Here is a 16,740-nt window from a genome sequence, read left to right as displayed (position 1 = left end):
TCTTCCCTTCCAATTGCAATTTTCCTTGTTATCTTTCCCCATTACAGTTTTCTCATTAAAGGTGTATTAAGAGTGGCCACTTTAATGTTCTGTTGAACAGTATGACATTGTATTAGAGGAAGCAGATGAAAAACAAATCCTTATAGAGAATAATATAAACAAACAGATGCCTACAAGGCCAATGGGTCTTTAATTAGGTTCATTTTTAACTTCAGTAAGTCCCCATAGTTCAGGAAATTGAACTTCCATGGTTTTTCTGATGATTTGGTTGTAAGGAAGAAATAGGGTGATGATTGTAATCAAAGCAGATATTTCAAGAGCAGTCAGATATTTCAAAAGTCATTTTGATGGTTGGAATTGAATTTAAGCTTTCATTTTTAAGAACATAATTATTACATTCACAGCTAAGATACTCCTTCTTGTCAGCTGCTTCCCAACATTTATGTAGAATCTTTTGTATAAAGTTACATTCTATTTTCTTTCAAACAGAAACTATATAGTAAATGTATTCAGTCAGTCCATCATTTAGTAACAAAGTGAAGAGAAATGAATTTAGCAGAAAATCAGGATCAAAAACAATTCCCATCAGAAATATCTAGATAATTGGCCAAAGTCATTTTTGTTGTAAATCTTTGAATATTTATTTAAAAAGCACACTCTAAAGCCATTCCATTTGTTATTTGCTTATGCTCATGAAGATATTACATATGCAGACATTATTTTAAATTACTTTAATTTAAACATGCTATTTGGAGAATTAAGAAAGACATTACTAAATCATGAGGGAAGCAGTAGTATATACTTTTTTGCAAGATAAATGTATTTGTTGTCCTATAAATGCTTTTATTTCAAAGAAAATTTACAAGAACATAAATTATTCCCTTCAGATACAGTTTATATATATGTGTGTGTATATATAAACTTGAAAGTCCTGAAGTTCTGAATTTCACAAAAATACATTTAAAACACATTTATTGCATTTCTTTTTTTTTTTTTAAAAGATTTTATTTATTTATTTGAGAGAGAGAATGAGAGAGAGCATGAGAGGGAAGAGGGTCAGAGGGAGAAGCAGACTCCCCGCTGAGCAGGGAGCCCGATGCGGGACTTGATCCAGGGACTCCAGGATCATGACCTGAGCCAAAGGCAGTCACCCAACCAACTGAGCCACCCAGGCGCCCTCATTTATTGCATTTCTAATTATATAATACTTGAAATTCTAATAACTCATTTTGAATTCTAACTAAAGAAACCCATTGACTTTGTATTTGTGTCTTCCATTTTTCTACATGTTAAAATATAAGGTGAGACAGTAAAACTTGGTGTTCATTTTAAGTGACAGAGTACAGGAGACTCTAAAAGGACTTTGAAGTATCCCACAGAGTCCTCTCATTAAAAGAGCTCCTGGGAATACCTATTAGTAATAGATTGTTCATAATTTGGAGAAGTTTTCTAGGTCTATTAGACAAAAGAACGTAGACTTAAATAAACCAGCCCTATTTTAATATTTATATTTAATATTTAATATTAATTTTTACACATGAATACAGTGAATGAAGAGTTGAGGAATTCTATATAATTAGTAGCAAGGTAGACAATTATTGCATGAGTATATTTCTAGTACATGGATTATTGGAAAATTGCTTTTAGTGATGCTCAGATTGCCCCTGAGGAAGCAATCAAAATGTCAAAGAGCAGTTGAGAGCTTGGGGAAGACAATTCAAAGCTAGACATGTTTTGGACAGACCTAACTTATGTCACAGGCATGTGGCTAATACACTCGTAAAGTAGGAGATGGCCCCACACTGGTCTGCCCAATCATCAGACACTTGGAAATATCCAGGTTACCAAGTGGGAGATGTATTTGAATATTCTCATTTCCACTTACTGAATCAATATGAAGAAAATCCCCTTAGTGTCTCACGTTCAGTTAAAACCAAAGTCACTATATATGGCCTACCGGTCCTGATCTCTAGCCCTAGAGAAGAAGGAAGTCATTAAATATCAAATTCACCCAGTCAGAGGGGGATCCAAACACAAAGAAGTGGAGTGGTGACATTCCTAAACTTTTTCACAGGCTTATCCCATTTGTAATTACCTGTTCAACACTTTCTTCCCTCTGGGTAGTAAGGTTCAGGAGGACAAACACCCTAACTTTTTTCCAGAATGTAGCACAATACCTGGCACATGATAATCACTCAATAAAAAGTAGTTGCTGCTGTTAATGATGATGATGAATATTTATAGTCCTTGTATCCCTAACTTCTTTTTCTTTTACCTCTTTTCTCTCTCCTTTTGTACTCTCACTAATTGTCTTCTCATTCTATTATTAAGATACTGATATAAAACTAAATGTTACACATGCAAGCTTGCAAATGGGGGTCTGGGTTAACTACTTATTTGACAATAATACATTCATATGCATTATTAAAGCTTCAAAGATAAGGCATAAAATATTAATGGGATCTAAGAGTAAAGAGTAATGCAATGAATTTCCTAAATAAAAATTTCTTAATGTTCCCAATTTAATTCTTTTAATTAAGAAAATAAAGCAGTATTATTCACTAATTAACATCAATGCTTTTTTTTAAGTTTTACATAAATTATTTTATTGTACTTTTAAATACAATATCTTTATTTCAGATAATGAATTGTTCTTGTCCTTTCTGTTTCTTTTTGATTGACAGGTTCAAGCAATTCTAAAAAGAAATTGGAATCAATATAAAATCCAATTTGGAAACAGCTTTTCCCATACAGATGCTCTTCGAAGCGCATCCTACACAGTGTCAACAATCAGTGATGGTACAGGTTACAGTCATGACTGTCCTAGTGAACACTTAAATGGAAAAAGCATCCATGATATTGAAAATGTTGTCTTAAAACCAGAAAAGTTATATGATTGATAATTGAGGGAGTACTGCTTAACTATTTTGTGCCACTCCTAACTAAAGGACTTCGATCTATGGCTTTACAACCAGAAGACTTCAATATTCAATGAATTTCTTGAATGCCACAAAGAAAACCTTCACATCAATTCAGTAGTGTGTTGTTAAATGTTTAATAACTAGCTCTTTGGGAGAAAAATAACCACTGATTTGTAATGTTTTCCAGTTTCTGTGGTGTATTCCCACCACGGCTGAATTCAGGCTACCCATTTGACATTGCTGAATGTGAAATTGGGAAAATGTCAGTACAATCAACTCTTACAGGCTGGTACGTACCAGCTCTAGGACACCACTCTGCATGAATTCACAAATGAGTAAGACTGTAAAAGTTCATATACACACTGGGCACAATTCTACTCTTACTGACTAAAGAGAGCTAGGTAAGACCTCCAGACTCAGAGGGAAAATTAGCTTTCCATTTGTTTGTTTTTAAAATTTTTATCCCATATTCATTGGTGCAGTTGATTTTTTTTTTTTTAACCCGGTAAATCTTCTAGCCCTTTTTGTATTTACCCTTTCAAATGGACTGGATAAAGAAGTAATTATTTTCCAAGAAAAGTGACTGAGCAGAACTGCTATTGTCTACTCTTTGGCTGATACATCATAGTCATATCCAATATTATATCTGTTTTTGAAATTTGACGAACAGTATGTAGGACATGCAATCCTACTTTGCTATCATTAGGGAGACATCTTGGTTGATATTACACCTTGTCAGCTACTTTCCTATCTTACTACACAAGTGGGAGGGAATCAGTTTCCCTGTATCTGTAAATAGAAACTTTGGCCCTTCCATTTCTACTGTGTAGACAAATTCGCAATTATTTTACATGAAGGAAATCAGTGAAGGATTTCTTATTTTCTTGGAAGTTTGTAAAAAAAATTGTTGTGAAAATAAGCTTGTAAATACTCTGTTATCTATTTTATAGTCCCAAATCAAATGCATATAATCTAGATAAGTTTTTTTAAAAAACAAATACATAATGTAACAATGTATGCTTGTTAATATCTGATACTGTGTCTGGGCTGATTTTATAATAAAATAGAGTCTGGAATTCTATATTTGGTAAATATTTTAAAGACAACCAGATGCCAGCATCAGAAGTTTGTTTGAGAACCAAGAGAACAGAAATATCTATGAAATGATATAAAATATTTATTAAAAAAAACCTCAAGGCCACTGTTTTATTACATTAGCTTAGGTGATTCTTTCATAACTTAGTAATACGTATGTTTGACATATTTCTCCTTTTATTTTGACAATGAACTTTCATTCTAATCCAGAAATTTTAAAGGATTCCTACAGTAATAAATGTCAGCCTGTCATTCTTATGGTTTTTACACCAGTAAAAATATTACTTTTCTGACTCTTACTGTATAAATATATATGGCTTTGGAAATGTTCCAGACTATTAAAAAAAAAAACTAGAGGAATACTATATATATATATATATATATACACATATATATATCATATAAAATGCTTTAATGGAGCTACTATGATAATGTGATACTAAAAATCAGTGAAAGACTTGAATATATCAGTGAAGAAGAATTGTCAGAATGTTTAGGGAGTAATTCAATTAAGATGGAAGAAAGCCTTACTAATGAATTAATTGACATTTAAATGGGATTCAGTTTCCCTAATGTTATTTCCCACTCAAATTTCTGAAAAATGAAAATGCCTTCAATTAGTAAAAATCAATTTGAGGAGGAGAAATCACTATGTGTATGTGTTTTCCTAGTGTGTTAATTTGTTTAAAATGGATTAAACTAATGACTTAGTAATCATAGCTTCTTTCTTAAGCTGTCAATAGACTGGGAGTTCAGAAGTCATTTGAAATTGTCCAGGAAAATTATCTAAATTAGTAAGAATTAACATATTAAATAGTCTGGTCAATAGATTTATAGTTTATCTGTATACATGCAAAGGTTTTACTGTTAGTTTCAAATTTATGGATTTTATAGCAAGCTATCTTAAGAAGGAATGCAGGCTGTTCTGGATTTGCTACTGTTTAAATTTTACAAAAATTCTTTTAAATAAACTCACTTTTTAGCTACTTATTATTCAAAGACACAGATTCAAATCCTTTGTTCGACACTGTTCACGTATTTCTTCATTCTTCCAGACAAACTGTCGTCTCAACCATAAATGACAGTAGAAAATGTCAAACTCTCCATGAGCATTCTATTAAAATTATACTGTAATATTCCATTATTTTTTATTGTGCTTTTAACATATTAAGTTCAGATCAGATTTCCCTTCTGGCCAAGAATCATCTATTGCACAACCTTCAGGTGAAAGAATCCAATAATTACTTAGTGTTAGTTTTGTACCCATATTTTTTATGAGTAATGTTTTTAAATATTAGACTTCTCTAAAGCTGAAGTGTTAATTAAGATCTCCTTTATGTCTTACTTATGAAGAAAAGATACAATCAATAGTTTTTAAAAGGAAACTTTTTTGGTATCTACTGAAAACTAATTGGGGGAATTTCTAACTTTCAAAATGGAGATCTGCTATTTTTCTGTGAGTACTTGTGAAAGTTACATTTTAATTAAAAAAATTCTAATCTGTCCTTTTTGAGTTTTCTAAAGTTATTTTCCAGTGCATTTATTTGTAAAACACCAATTCTGGAATTTGGTGTTTGCTCAAATGTAATCCAGTGTACATAGAATTAGTGGTAGGTGTAGTGCTGTAATTAATTGCTTATAATTTTTTTAAATGTGAATTTATTTTAATTTTCTTTTGGTTTTAATTGGTTAAGAGAAACCACCATTTCTTTTACCTGTAAGTCATAAACAAGATATTCTGATCAATTAAAATAAGTCATGTTATGTCTACTTAATGTATATCTCTTTTTTGGTTGTATGAAAATATTAAAGATGTGAGTTAAAGTTGATTTTCATTCATGTGTACTGAAGTGCTGAATAATTTATAAACAATATTGTTTACAGTGGTCAGTGGAATACTACTTAAAATCAATAACTCCATCTCTACTACTCTCTTTAAAATCTTCAAAAACCAGTAAAACATCCCAAAAACCAATTTTTTTAAAATTATGAATATGAAAAAAGATTATGAATTTGTTTTTCAAGATAGAAAACTCCAAATAAACAGCAATATACCCAAATTCCTTCCTAGGCTGAAAGAAGGGAAAGGATGTCCAGAAATAGGAAAATGTACAGGGATTTCTCTCCTCTTTCCATTATATTCCATTGTGTAGTTTTGTTTTGAATAGCAGAAACAAAAAGAAGGAAAGGAACAATTTAAAGATAATTTTTTTAAAAAGAACATAATCAGGACTCACAAATATAAAAATGAAAACATGTCAAAGAATTTGTTTAGTTCATTCATTAACAGGGGGACAAGATGTTACAACAATTCATGGAAGAATGTAAAATATCACACATATAGAAGACTATAACAAATGCTGAAATGAATTTATAAATAAATGCTCTACTCATAGGGCAATAATCAGTTGCATCCTATTGAATAACTAATGTGTATTTCTATGATCAAGAATAGTGTACATCATGATCAGTTTTCTGCAACTAATATATCTGTAAAATAGCTCAAAATAATGAAAGGTAGAGATAACCCTGAAGAACATACTAGAAAGCACTAGAAAGGACACTTTAATGACTCTAACATATATTTTGCCTATACAATGAGAGAACAATATGATGCACATGCAGTAAGTACAATAAATATTGGTACATATGTTCTTATATATACAGATAATAGATATGGACACACCTGAAATGCTAACCTAAGCAGTAGGAGAATTCAGAAATCTCGCAATCCACAGAGTAAATGTATACAGATCAATATGTCCCATATATACCTTTAACAACCAGGTATAGTGGGGTAAAGCTGCAGTGGGGTAAAAAAGAGCAAATTTATAGCAACATCAAGAGAAGGTAAAATATATAGGAATAAATTAAATAAGAAATGAGTGAAATACATTTTAACACTATGAACAATCGCAACAGAAGACATCAATCAGATCATGGAAAGACACCTGATGTTCTTGTGATCTAGGAAGATCACCATAAAGATGTCAATTTGCCCCTAAATAAATTGTATAGTACTGATGATCCAAATAAACATAATGGTAGATAATTATTTTGAAACCAGACACGATGATTCTAAATTTCATAGTCATGAAAGCTCTAAACAAGAAGAGGAGATAAGCCTTGACATATTTTGTAACCTAACAGTTAAAACAGTGGTAATAGCACATGAAAAAAGGACAGACAGAATGGGGGAGAAGTGTGTAGACCACTCTTTAGAATATTTTGCTGGAGACAGAGCCAAAAATGGTAATCCAAATAGGGAGTGAAATGACATTATCACCCAGGGAATCATTCATTCTTTTCTTTTCTCACTTTCTCTTCTTGAAAAACATGCGATCCCTGGAATACCAGGTATAAGAAATGAGCTTATTAACAAGTCACATGACTGGTATGGCTGCTGTCTTGGCTTTAAAAGAGTAAATGTGTTGAAATGATCACCTGATAAGTATAGAAGTCTGTAGAAAAAAGGAGGAGAATGCTCCTCATTAATTTTTGCCTGGGAAAGGAGTGGGGATGCCAATTGGCCAATTGTCTGTTTCAAGTTACAAGTATAAGCATACAGCATAAACATAAGAAGATTTTGCATATAATGGCTTATGCTCATACCCAGGAACTATACAAGTCTTTTGGCTGTATTTCCCTTTCTGATGATGGACCTTGCCTCTTCTGTGTCCACCCCTAGTCTCAAGGAGTAGCTGTGGGATCGTTGTTTATACAGAGAAGTTGATAGATTCAGATATGCAGGCTGAAGGGTGCACTTAGATCTGTATGGGAGGCCCCACCAGTGCAAGGAGAAGCTGAGGATGGACAGAAAGGGTTTTCTGAGGCCAGGGACCAGTTCACCCAATACCAACATGTCCCTGCACAAAGCTCTAAGATTTCTGAGAAATCTAAATTTGAAACTAATCTTGAGTGTTTTGAATATTTGTTTGTCAAAATATAAGAGAAAGCTACTTAATATTTTTCTGGCTTCCTTTAAATACTTGAGATATGTCAAGTATATGGGCTTCAATTTGTACTCTTGCCTCAGGCTCCACAGATATTAGGGAAGAGCCTGAGCAATTTTCTTAGATAAACATTTCTTGGTTTGGATAATGAATTATATGTTCCCTAATTCACTTCTACTCTAAACCTTCCCTGACCCCCACTGAAACATACTTATTAAATGGTTAAGACCATTTTCATTTTTCCCAGAGATCTAGTTCATGCTTTTATTATGTGTACTAAACCTCACATTTATCTGCTATTTTCAATCAGTCACAATTCAATAATTCTTGGCAATAACCATGAAAACAGTTAGTTTTACTGGTGCTATTTTAATAACTCTATCGATCAAATATTATGCCTCATGCTCCTGTCAAGCATGGGCCACTCCTGAAAGGAACTAACAATCTTTATCTTTGACTTGCTAAGTGGAATTGCAATAGGATTCCTTTGGAAGTCATAAGCTTCTTCCACTGACACATTTTTGAAAGCAGCTTCACTGTTGTTCTACAGATCACTTTAATTATTTTTTTCCTGGCATTAACATAATAAATATCGACTGCATTCCCAAACCCTGAATTAAGCGTCAGAGCTGTGGGCCAGTTGTTCTTTCTCTGGAGAGAAGCCCCTTACTGAAAGGATCCTCTCACTCCGTCCTGCACAGAAGCTCTGTCACTTTTTCTCCTCCCTGCTTTTATTCAATTCTCCAAATGTAGACCTTATGTATGATAAATAGCAACTAACAGAAAATACTGGTGTCCCCCCTCTTTCTCCTTTAAAAATGCAGTTCATTCTGTTCCACATTAGACAGATTTGTCCTGTCGTCCATCTTTCTTAAATTTTCCATCTGCAGCTGCCTACAGACATTTCTATACCCATAGCAAAAGCTGAAGAAGGAAACTCAGCACTCTACATAACCAAAATACTTTGGTTGGTTCCTGCTACTACTGATTTTTTGCAGACACTTCTACCTCACTCAGATGCTCATGGGTTCTTCCTATACTGTCCTCTGTTCTGTGCCTTCTCCCTGCCAGCCTCTGGCTTCCTGAATAGCTGTAACATCTGCAGATGTTTCTTTTCTCTTTCTTTTCCTTTCCTCCACCTGCCCAACTGGATGTGTTACCCCCTTCCCTGTATGACATCGCTTCTTCTATACTGTGAGGGCTTGGCACATGGCAGGCACTCAATAAATATTCATTCTTTTTTCCTTCATCTATTAAAAACTGTATTTGAATCAGTAGGGCAAATGTAATCCTCAGATAATTAATAAAACTGAGCCTTCGAAAATTTGTGTTAATGTCACTCTGTTTCCAAATTATAAAGTTAAGACTAGAATTCAGTGTCAGTATTTGATACTAGAAACAGTATCAAACTATTCAAACCAACAAGAAACAACACAGAAGAAAATATGTTATAAGAAAGCCCTTCAGAAGACCTTTTAAATGTCCTTTAATAATCAGGGTGTGGGGGAAGAATCTGTCAAATAAAATGAGCTGAAAGGCAAAGACAAGACTTTAAAATAATGGCTTCTGAAATAAAGAATTGGCAAGAAGTCCTATTTACAATGTTCCATCTGCAAAATAGGGGCATGTTCCTTTCCTGACAGTCTATTGTCTCCTCTGTCTCATGAGGAAAGTAGATTTATCCTTTTATGCTCTGATTATTTCCTGTTTGAGTAGTCTGTCATCAACGGCTGGAATAGAAAGAATCCCTTTTTGTTCTTTCTATTCATCTGATACCACCACTCAGCTATCTCAAATGGTGGCCAGGCCAGGTCCCATTGGCTCGCTGCCCCTCTGCAGCCAGGCCAGAATCCAGAACCAGAAACGTGGAACTCAGTGGAAGTCAGGGCCCCGAATTGTGCTCCATGACCTTGACTTGTTTATGTGCTCTTTGATTATCCATTTCCTCAAATGGGGCTAGCAATGACAACACCAAGAGTTGAAAATTCACTGTTTCTAAGAGGTTCTAAGGAATCGCAGGAGGTGTCAATTAATACATACAGTGACAGGTAAAGATCTGCAAAGAACATGTGGGAAAACATTAAAATTATAATGAATACAAAGGTTTTGTATGATTAAGCAGGAAAATATGTAACACTGTTGGTAATTTCCAGTAAACTATTAGATCAGCTATGCTTTCACTGTCACAGGTGTTAGACCATGAGAGGGAGAACAATTTATTCTATGGCTTTCAGAACACATTTGATTCACATCCTGTCTCCTATGTTGTTTTAAAATGTATCATATTTATCATTTGACAAGATAAGCATTTTTTTTAGACAGGCTGCAAATCACCCATCGTGCAAGACTTCTTTTCTCCTAGGGAATTGTGGATAGAATCCAAGGGAACCCATGAATTTAGATGCATAGAAAACTTATATTTGTATTTTCATTAACTGCTGGCTGAAATGCAATATTTCCTTCAATTATGAATATAGGAATAAACTGCAATAGTATCAGTAATATCTATGACTTTGTCACCAATATAAATCATAGATACAGTTATATCACATCATGATTGTTGCAGATATCTGGAAATAACTTTTTTGATCACCAATATTTTATTTTTTATTTTTTTTTAAGATTTTATTTATTTATTTGACAGAGAGAGACACAGCGAGAGAGGGAACACAAGCAGGGGGAGTGGGAGAGGGAGAAGCAGGCTTCCCACTGAGCAGGGAGCCCGATGTGGGGCTCGATCCCAGGACCCTGGGATCATGACCTGAGCCGAAGGCAGACACTTAATGGCTAAGCCACTCAGGCGCCCCTGATCACCAATATTTTAAAACTATGATAGTTATTAGACTCACTCATGAATCTTGTTAGTTAAATGTGTTAGTAAAGAAGTGCATGTATTATTGTGTCACAAATTTGTTTTTAATATTTGGATAATGGAATTTCAATATAACCTATTTGCTTAGTAATCTATGTATTTTGTTTTGGATATTTAAAAATATCATTCTGACAAAAAGATCCATAAGCTTCACCATTACTGCCAAAGGGGTGAATTATACACAAAGTAGTGACAAGCCGTAGTTTAGAAGAGCAGTGGTTCTCAAAGCTGAGCATGCATCAGAATTCCCTGTAGAGCTTGTTAAAATGCTAATGACTGAGGCCCAGCCCCAGAGTTTCTGATTCAGCAATTCTGGGGGGGACCTGAGAACTTGCATTTAGAATAGGTTCCCAAGTGAAGTTGATGCAACTGGTTCAGGGACCACGCTTTGTAAATGACTGCAACAGCATTGCTTGGAAGAAAGAATGGGCAGCTCTTAAAATCAAAGCCTAGAATTGTTTTAAAAAATCAGATAGATGTGGGGCACCTGGGTGGCTCAGTTGGTTAAGTGACTGCCTTCGGCTCAGGTCATGATCCCGGAGTCCCGGGATCGAGTCCCGTGTCAGGCTCCCTGCCAAGCAGGGAGCCTGCCTCTCCCTCTGACCCTCCCCCCTCATGTACTCTCATTCTCGCTCTCTCAAATAAATAAATCTTAAAAAAAAAAAAAAAAAAAGAAAAGAAAAAAATCAGATAGATGTTGGCAAATAATAGTTCAGAAGAACTTGAAATTCATACACATTAAAAACAAATGCTCAAATGACTTTTTGCTATCAGAGCATAGCAAATCCACTGTATGAAGATTTATACCTTAAACAGTTGGTCCCCACTCAATAATAATGATATAAATCAATGGAAAAATCAACATCATTAGCAAAGATGAACACATTTTTACCTTTAGGAAAGAAATCTGCAAGTAGCAGGATGCTGTATTCAAGAAACCAAACCAGAGTAAATGTGTCTAGTTTTGATTCTCAAATGTACATTCCTTAAAACTTAGTGTCTCTAAGTTTCATAGTGCACCATGCATGTGATGAATGCTTCATTGCAACAGTAAAAAACTCATTCTATTTCTTTTATTCCTCCTCAGGTCACTTTTCAGAAACCTGTCCAAGATAGGAGATTTTCAAATTAATTGTGTAAATGTTAATATGAACTGATGAATAGTGAAGGGATCTTTCCATCTAAAATTGATTTAAATTCTGAAGGTTGATTTTGCATTTATAATTCAGTTAGTCTTGCTCCAAATTAGAATAGTTGCCTCTGGAACCTTTAATTTTCTCTTGAGCATGTCTATTTCTTCTCAGTCAAAAGCATTAAAAAGATTGTGTGGTGATAAACTCTCTTGTTTCACAGCCTCTCCTCCTTGTGACTGTGCATTTTTAATTAACATTAGCTCCTGAGTTATATTTGTGTTAATGGATTAGATTATACATTTAGCAACCCTTCCTAGCAGAAGGAAGAAAGAGATACACAGACAACAGTTGAAAGGAAAAAGGTAATGTAACTATGAATCAACCTACGTGGTATTCTCTACTCACTATGTTCTAGAAATTGATGTCCAGCTCAGATTTCTAACATCATCCCATTTTCCTGAACCCAGTCAGTATACACAAGTTCCTTGCTTATACAACCATTCCATTTAAGCTTAGCTTACATATTAAAAGAAGGGGTAATATTTGAGCACAGAGGGAGCCCAAATGACAAAAAGTATGGTGGACCAGCATTAATGTTTCTTAGGTAAAAGGAAATGTGTACACTCAAATAATACGGTGGGCAGCTGCTAGGCCTTACAGTGGAGCCACATTGCTAAATATGTGGGAAAATAAGCAGCCAAACAGGCTTAGTAAATTTAAATAAGTCACCCAAATTTGGCTGCAGGCATTTAGAATTTGAGAATCCCAAGTAAAAAGGCACTTAGATTTCTAAAGGATAAGGCCTGGATCATTTCACTGTTAAATATTATTATTATTTTTTTTTTTACTGACAAAAGAGGCAGCAAGGAGAATGACTGAAATACAGATGCTATGGGGGCGCTAATTGCTAGGATAAATGAGGCAGAGAGAGAATCAGTGATATAGAAGACCAAATGGTGGAAAATAAAGAAGCTGAGAAAAAAAAAGATAAACAACTACTGGATCATGAGGGCAGAATTTGAGAGACAAGTGGTACCATAAGATGAAACAATATTAGAATAATTGGGATCCCAGAAGAAGAAGAAAGAGAGAGAGGGGCAGAAGGTATACTGGAGCAAATTATAGCAGAGAACTTCCCTAATTTGGGGAAGGAAACAGGCATCAAAATCCAGGAGGCACAGAGAACCCCTCTCAAAATCAATAAAAATAGGTCAACACCCCGACATCTAAGAGTAAAACTTACGAGTCTCAGAGACAAAGAGAAAATCCTGAAAGCAGCTCGGGAGAAGAGATATGTAACCTACAATGGTAGAAACATTAGATTGGCAACAGATCTATCCACAGAGACCTGGCAGGCCAGAAAGGACTGGCAGGATATATTCAGAGCACTAAATGAGAAAAATATGCAGCCAAGAATCTGCATCCTAGATCCAGCTAGGCTGTCATTGAAAATAGAAGGAGAGATAAAAAGCTTCCAGGACAAACAAAAACTAAAGGAATTTGCAAACACAAAACCAACCCTACAAGAAATCTTGAAAGGGGTCCTCTAAGCAAAGAGAGAGCCTAAAAGCAACATACACCAGAAAGGAACACAGACAATATACAGTAACAGTCACCTTACAGGCAATACAATGGCACTAAATTCCTATCTTTCAATAGTTACCCTGAATGTAAATGGGCTAAATGCCCCAATCAAAAGACACAGGCTATCAGATTGGATTAAAAAACAAGACCCATCAATATGCTCTCTGCAAGAGACTCATTTTAGACCCAAAGACACCCCCAGATTGAAAGTGAGGGGGTGGAAAACCATTTACCATGCTAATGGACACCAAAAGAAAGTTGGGGTGGTAATCTTTATATCATACAAATTAGATTTTAAACCAAAGACTATAATAAGAGATGAGGAAGGACACTATATCCTACTTAAAGGGTCTATCCAACAAGAAGATCTAACAATTGTAAATATCTATGCCCCTAACATGGGAGCAGCCAATTATATAAGGCAATTAATAACAAAAGCAAAGAAACATATCGACAACAATACAATAATAGTGGAGGACTTTAACACCCCCCTCACTGAAATGGACAGATCGTCTAAGCAAAAGATAAACAAGGAAATAAAGACTTTATTTTTTTTTTTTTTTTTTTTTAAAGATTTTATTTATTTATTTGAGAGAGAGAATGAGACAGAGAGAGCATGAGAGGGGGGAAGGTCAGAGGGAGAAGCAGGCTCCCTGCCGAGCAGGGAGCCCGATGTGGGACTCGATCCCGGGACTCCAGGATCACGACCTGAGCCGAAGGCAGTCGCCCAACCAACTGAGCCACCCAGGCGCCCAGGAAATAAAGACTTTAAATGACACACTGGACCAAATGGACTTCACAGATATAGTCAGAACATTCCATCCCAAAGCAATGGAATACACATTCTTCTCCAGTGCCCATGGCACATTCTCCAGAATAATCACATCCTAGGTCACAAATAAGGTCCCAACCAATACCAAAAGATTGGGATTATTCCCTGCCTATTTTCAGACCACAATGCTTTGAAATTGGAACTCAATCACAAGAGGAAAGTTGGAAAGAACTCAAATACATGGAGGCTAAAAAGCATCCTACTAAAGAATGAATGGGTCAACCAGGAAATTAAAGAAGAATTAAAAAAATACATGGAAACCAATGAAAATGAAAACACGACTATTCAAAATCTTTGGGATGCAGCAAAGGCAGTCCTAAGAGGAAAGTATATAGCAATACAAGCCTTTCTCAAGAAACAAGAAAGGTCTCAAGTACACAACCTAACCTTACACCTAAAGGAGTTGGAGAAAGAACAGCAAATAAAGCCTAAACCCAGAAGGAGAAGAGAACTAATAAAGCTCAGAGCAGAAATCAATGAAATAGAAACCAAAAGAACAGTAGAACAGATCAACGAAACTAGGAGCTGGTTCTTTGAAAGAATTAACAAGATTGATAAACCCCTGGCCAGACTTATCAAAAAGAAAAGAGAAATGACCCAAATCAACAAAATCATGAATGAAAGAGGAGACATCACAACCAACACCAAAGAAATACAAACAATTATAAGAACATATTATGAGCAACTCTATGCCAGCAAATTAGATAACCTGGAAGAGATGGATGTATTCCTAGAGATGTATCAACTACCAAAACTGAACCAGGAAGAAATAGAAAACCTGAACAGACCTATACCCACTAAGGAAATTGAAGCAGTCGTCAAAAAACTCCCAAAAAACAAAAGCCCAGAGCCAGATGGCTTCCCAGGGGAATTCTACCAAACATTTAAAGAAGAATTAATACTTACTCTTCTGAAACTGTTCCAAAAAATAGAAATGGAAGGAAAACTTCCAAACTCCTTTTATGAGGCCACCATTACCTTGATCCCCAAAACAGACAAAGACCCCATTAAAAAGGAGAATTACAGGCCAATATCCTTGATGAACATGGATGCAAAAATTCTCACCAAAATACTAGCCAATAGGATCCAAAAGTACATTAAAAGGATTATTCACTATGACCAAGTGGGATATATCCCTGGGCTGCAAGGTTGGTTCAACATTCACAAATCAATCAACGTGATACAATACATTAACAAAAGAAAGAACAGGAATCATATGATCCTCTCAATAGATGCAAAAAAAGCATTTGACAAACTACAGCATCCTTTCTTGATCGAAACTCTTCAGAGTATAGGGATAGAGGGTACATACCTCAAGATCATAAAAGCCATCTATGAAAAACCCAGAGCGAATATCATTCTCAATAGGGAAAAACTGAGGGCTTTCCCCCTAAGGTCAGGAACACATCAGGGATGTCCACTATCACCACTGCTCTTCAACATAGTATTAGAAGTCCTAGCCACCGCAATCAGACAACAAAAAGAAATAAAAGGCACCTGAATCAGCAAAGAAGTCAAACTCTCACTCTTTGCAGATATGATACTTTACGTGGAAAACCCAAAAGACTCCACCCCAAAACTGCTAGAACTCATACAGGAATTCAGTAAAGTGGCAGGATATAAAATCAATGCACAGAAATCAGTGGCATTCCTATACACCAACAACAAGACAGAAGAAAGAGAAATTAAGGAGTCAATCTCATTGACAATTGCACCCAAAACCATAAGATACCTAGGAATAAATCTAACCAAAGAGGCAAAGGATCTGTACTCAGAAAACTATAAAATACTCATGAAAGAAATTGAGGAAGACACAAAGAAATGGAAAAACATTCCATGCTCATGGATTGGAAGAACAAATATTGTGAAGATGTCAATGCTACCTAGAGCAATCTACACATTCAATGCAATCCCCATCAAAATACCATCCACTTTTTTCAAAGAAATGGAACAAATAATCCTAAAATTTGTATGGAACCAGAAAAGACCCCCAATAGCCAGAGGAATGTTGAAAAAGAAAAGCAAAGTGGGCAGCATCACAATTCCAGACTTCCAGCTCTATTACAAAGCTGTCATCATCAAGACAGTATGGTATTGGCACAAAAACAGACACATAGATCAATGGAACAGAATAGAGAGCCTAGAAATGGACCCTCAACTCCATGGTCAACTAATCTTTGACAAAGGAAAGAATGTCTAATGGAAAAAGGATGGTCTCTTCAACAAATGATGCTGGGAAAATTGGACAGCCACATGCAGAAACATGAAACTGGACCATTTCCTTACACCACACACAAAAATAGACTCCAAATGGTTGAAAGACCTCAATGTGAGACAGGAGTCCATCAAA

At 35.2% G+C, this 16,740-nt stretch overlaps 1 protein-coding gene across 3 annotated transcripts in view; it reads left to right on the top strand.

Annotated features, from left to right (window-relative positions):
- CALCRL (calcitonin receptor like receptor) overlaps positions 1-5,851 on the top strand; it is a 99,236-nt gene extending 93,385 nt beyond the window's left edge. For all 3 annotated transcript variants that reach the window (XM_045868387.3, XM_054506104.2, XM_054506103.2), the window contains one exon: positions 2,685-5,851. In XM_045868387.3, the coding sequence (XP_045724343.1) occupies positions 2,685-2,900 (216 nt within the window). In that variant the 3' untranslated portion in view covers positions 2,901-5,851. The remainder of the gene's footprint in view (positions 1-2,684) is intronic.
- The last annotated feature ends 10,889 nt before the right edge of the window (positions 5,852-16,740 follow it).

This window comes from Mirounga angustirostris, unplaced genomic scaffold (genome assembly GCF_029215605.1).
Source record: "Mirounga angustirostris isolate CCGP_5_RB_7025 unplaced genomic scaffold, mMirAng1.0.hap1 SCAF_3, whole genome shotgun sequence".
In the NCBI taxonomy this organism is placed as follows: Eukaryota; Metazoa; Chordata; class Mammalia; order Carnivora; family Phocidae; genus Mirounga; species Mirounga angustirostris.
The sequence above is the reverse complement of the archived record's forward strand: the minus strand, read 5'-3'. Positions and strand labels throughout refer to the sequence as shown.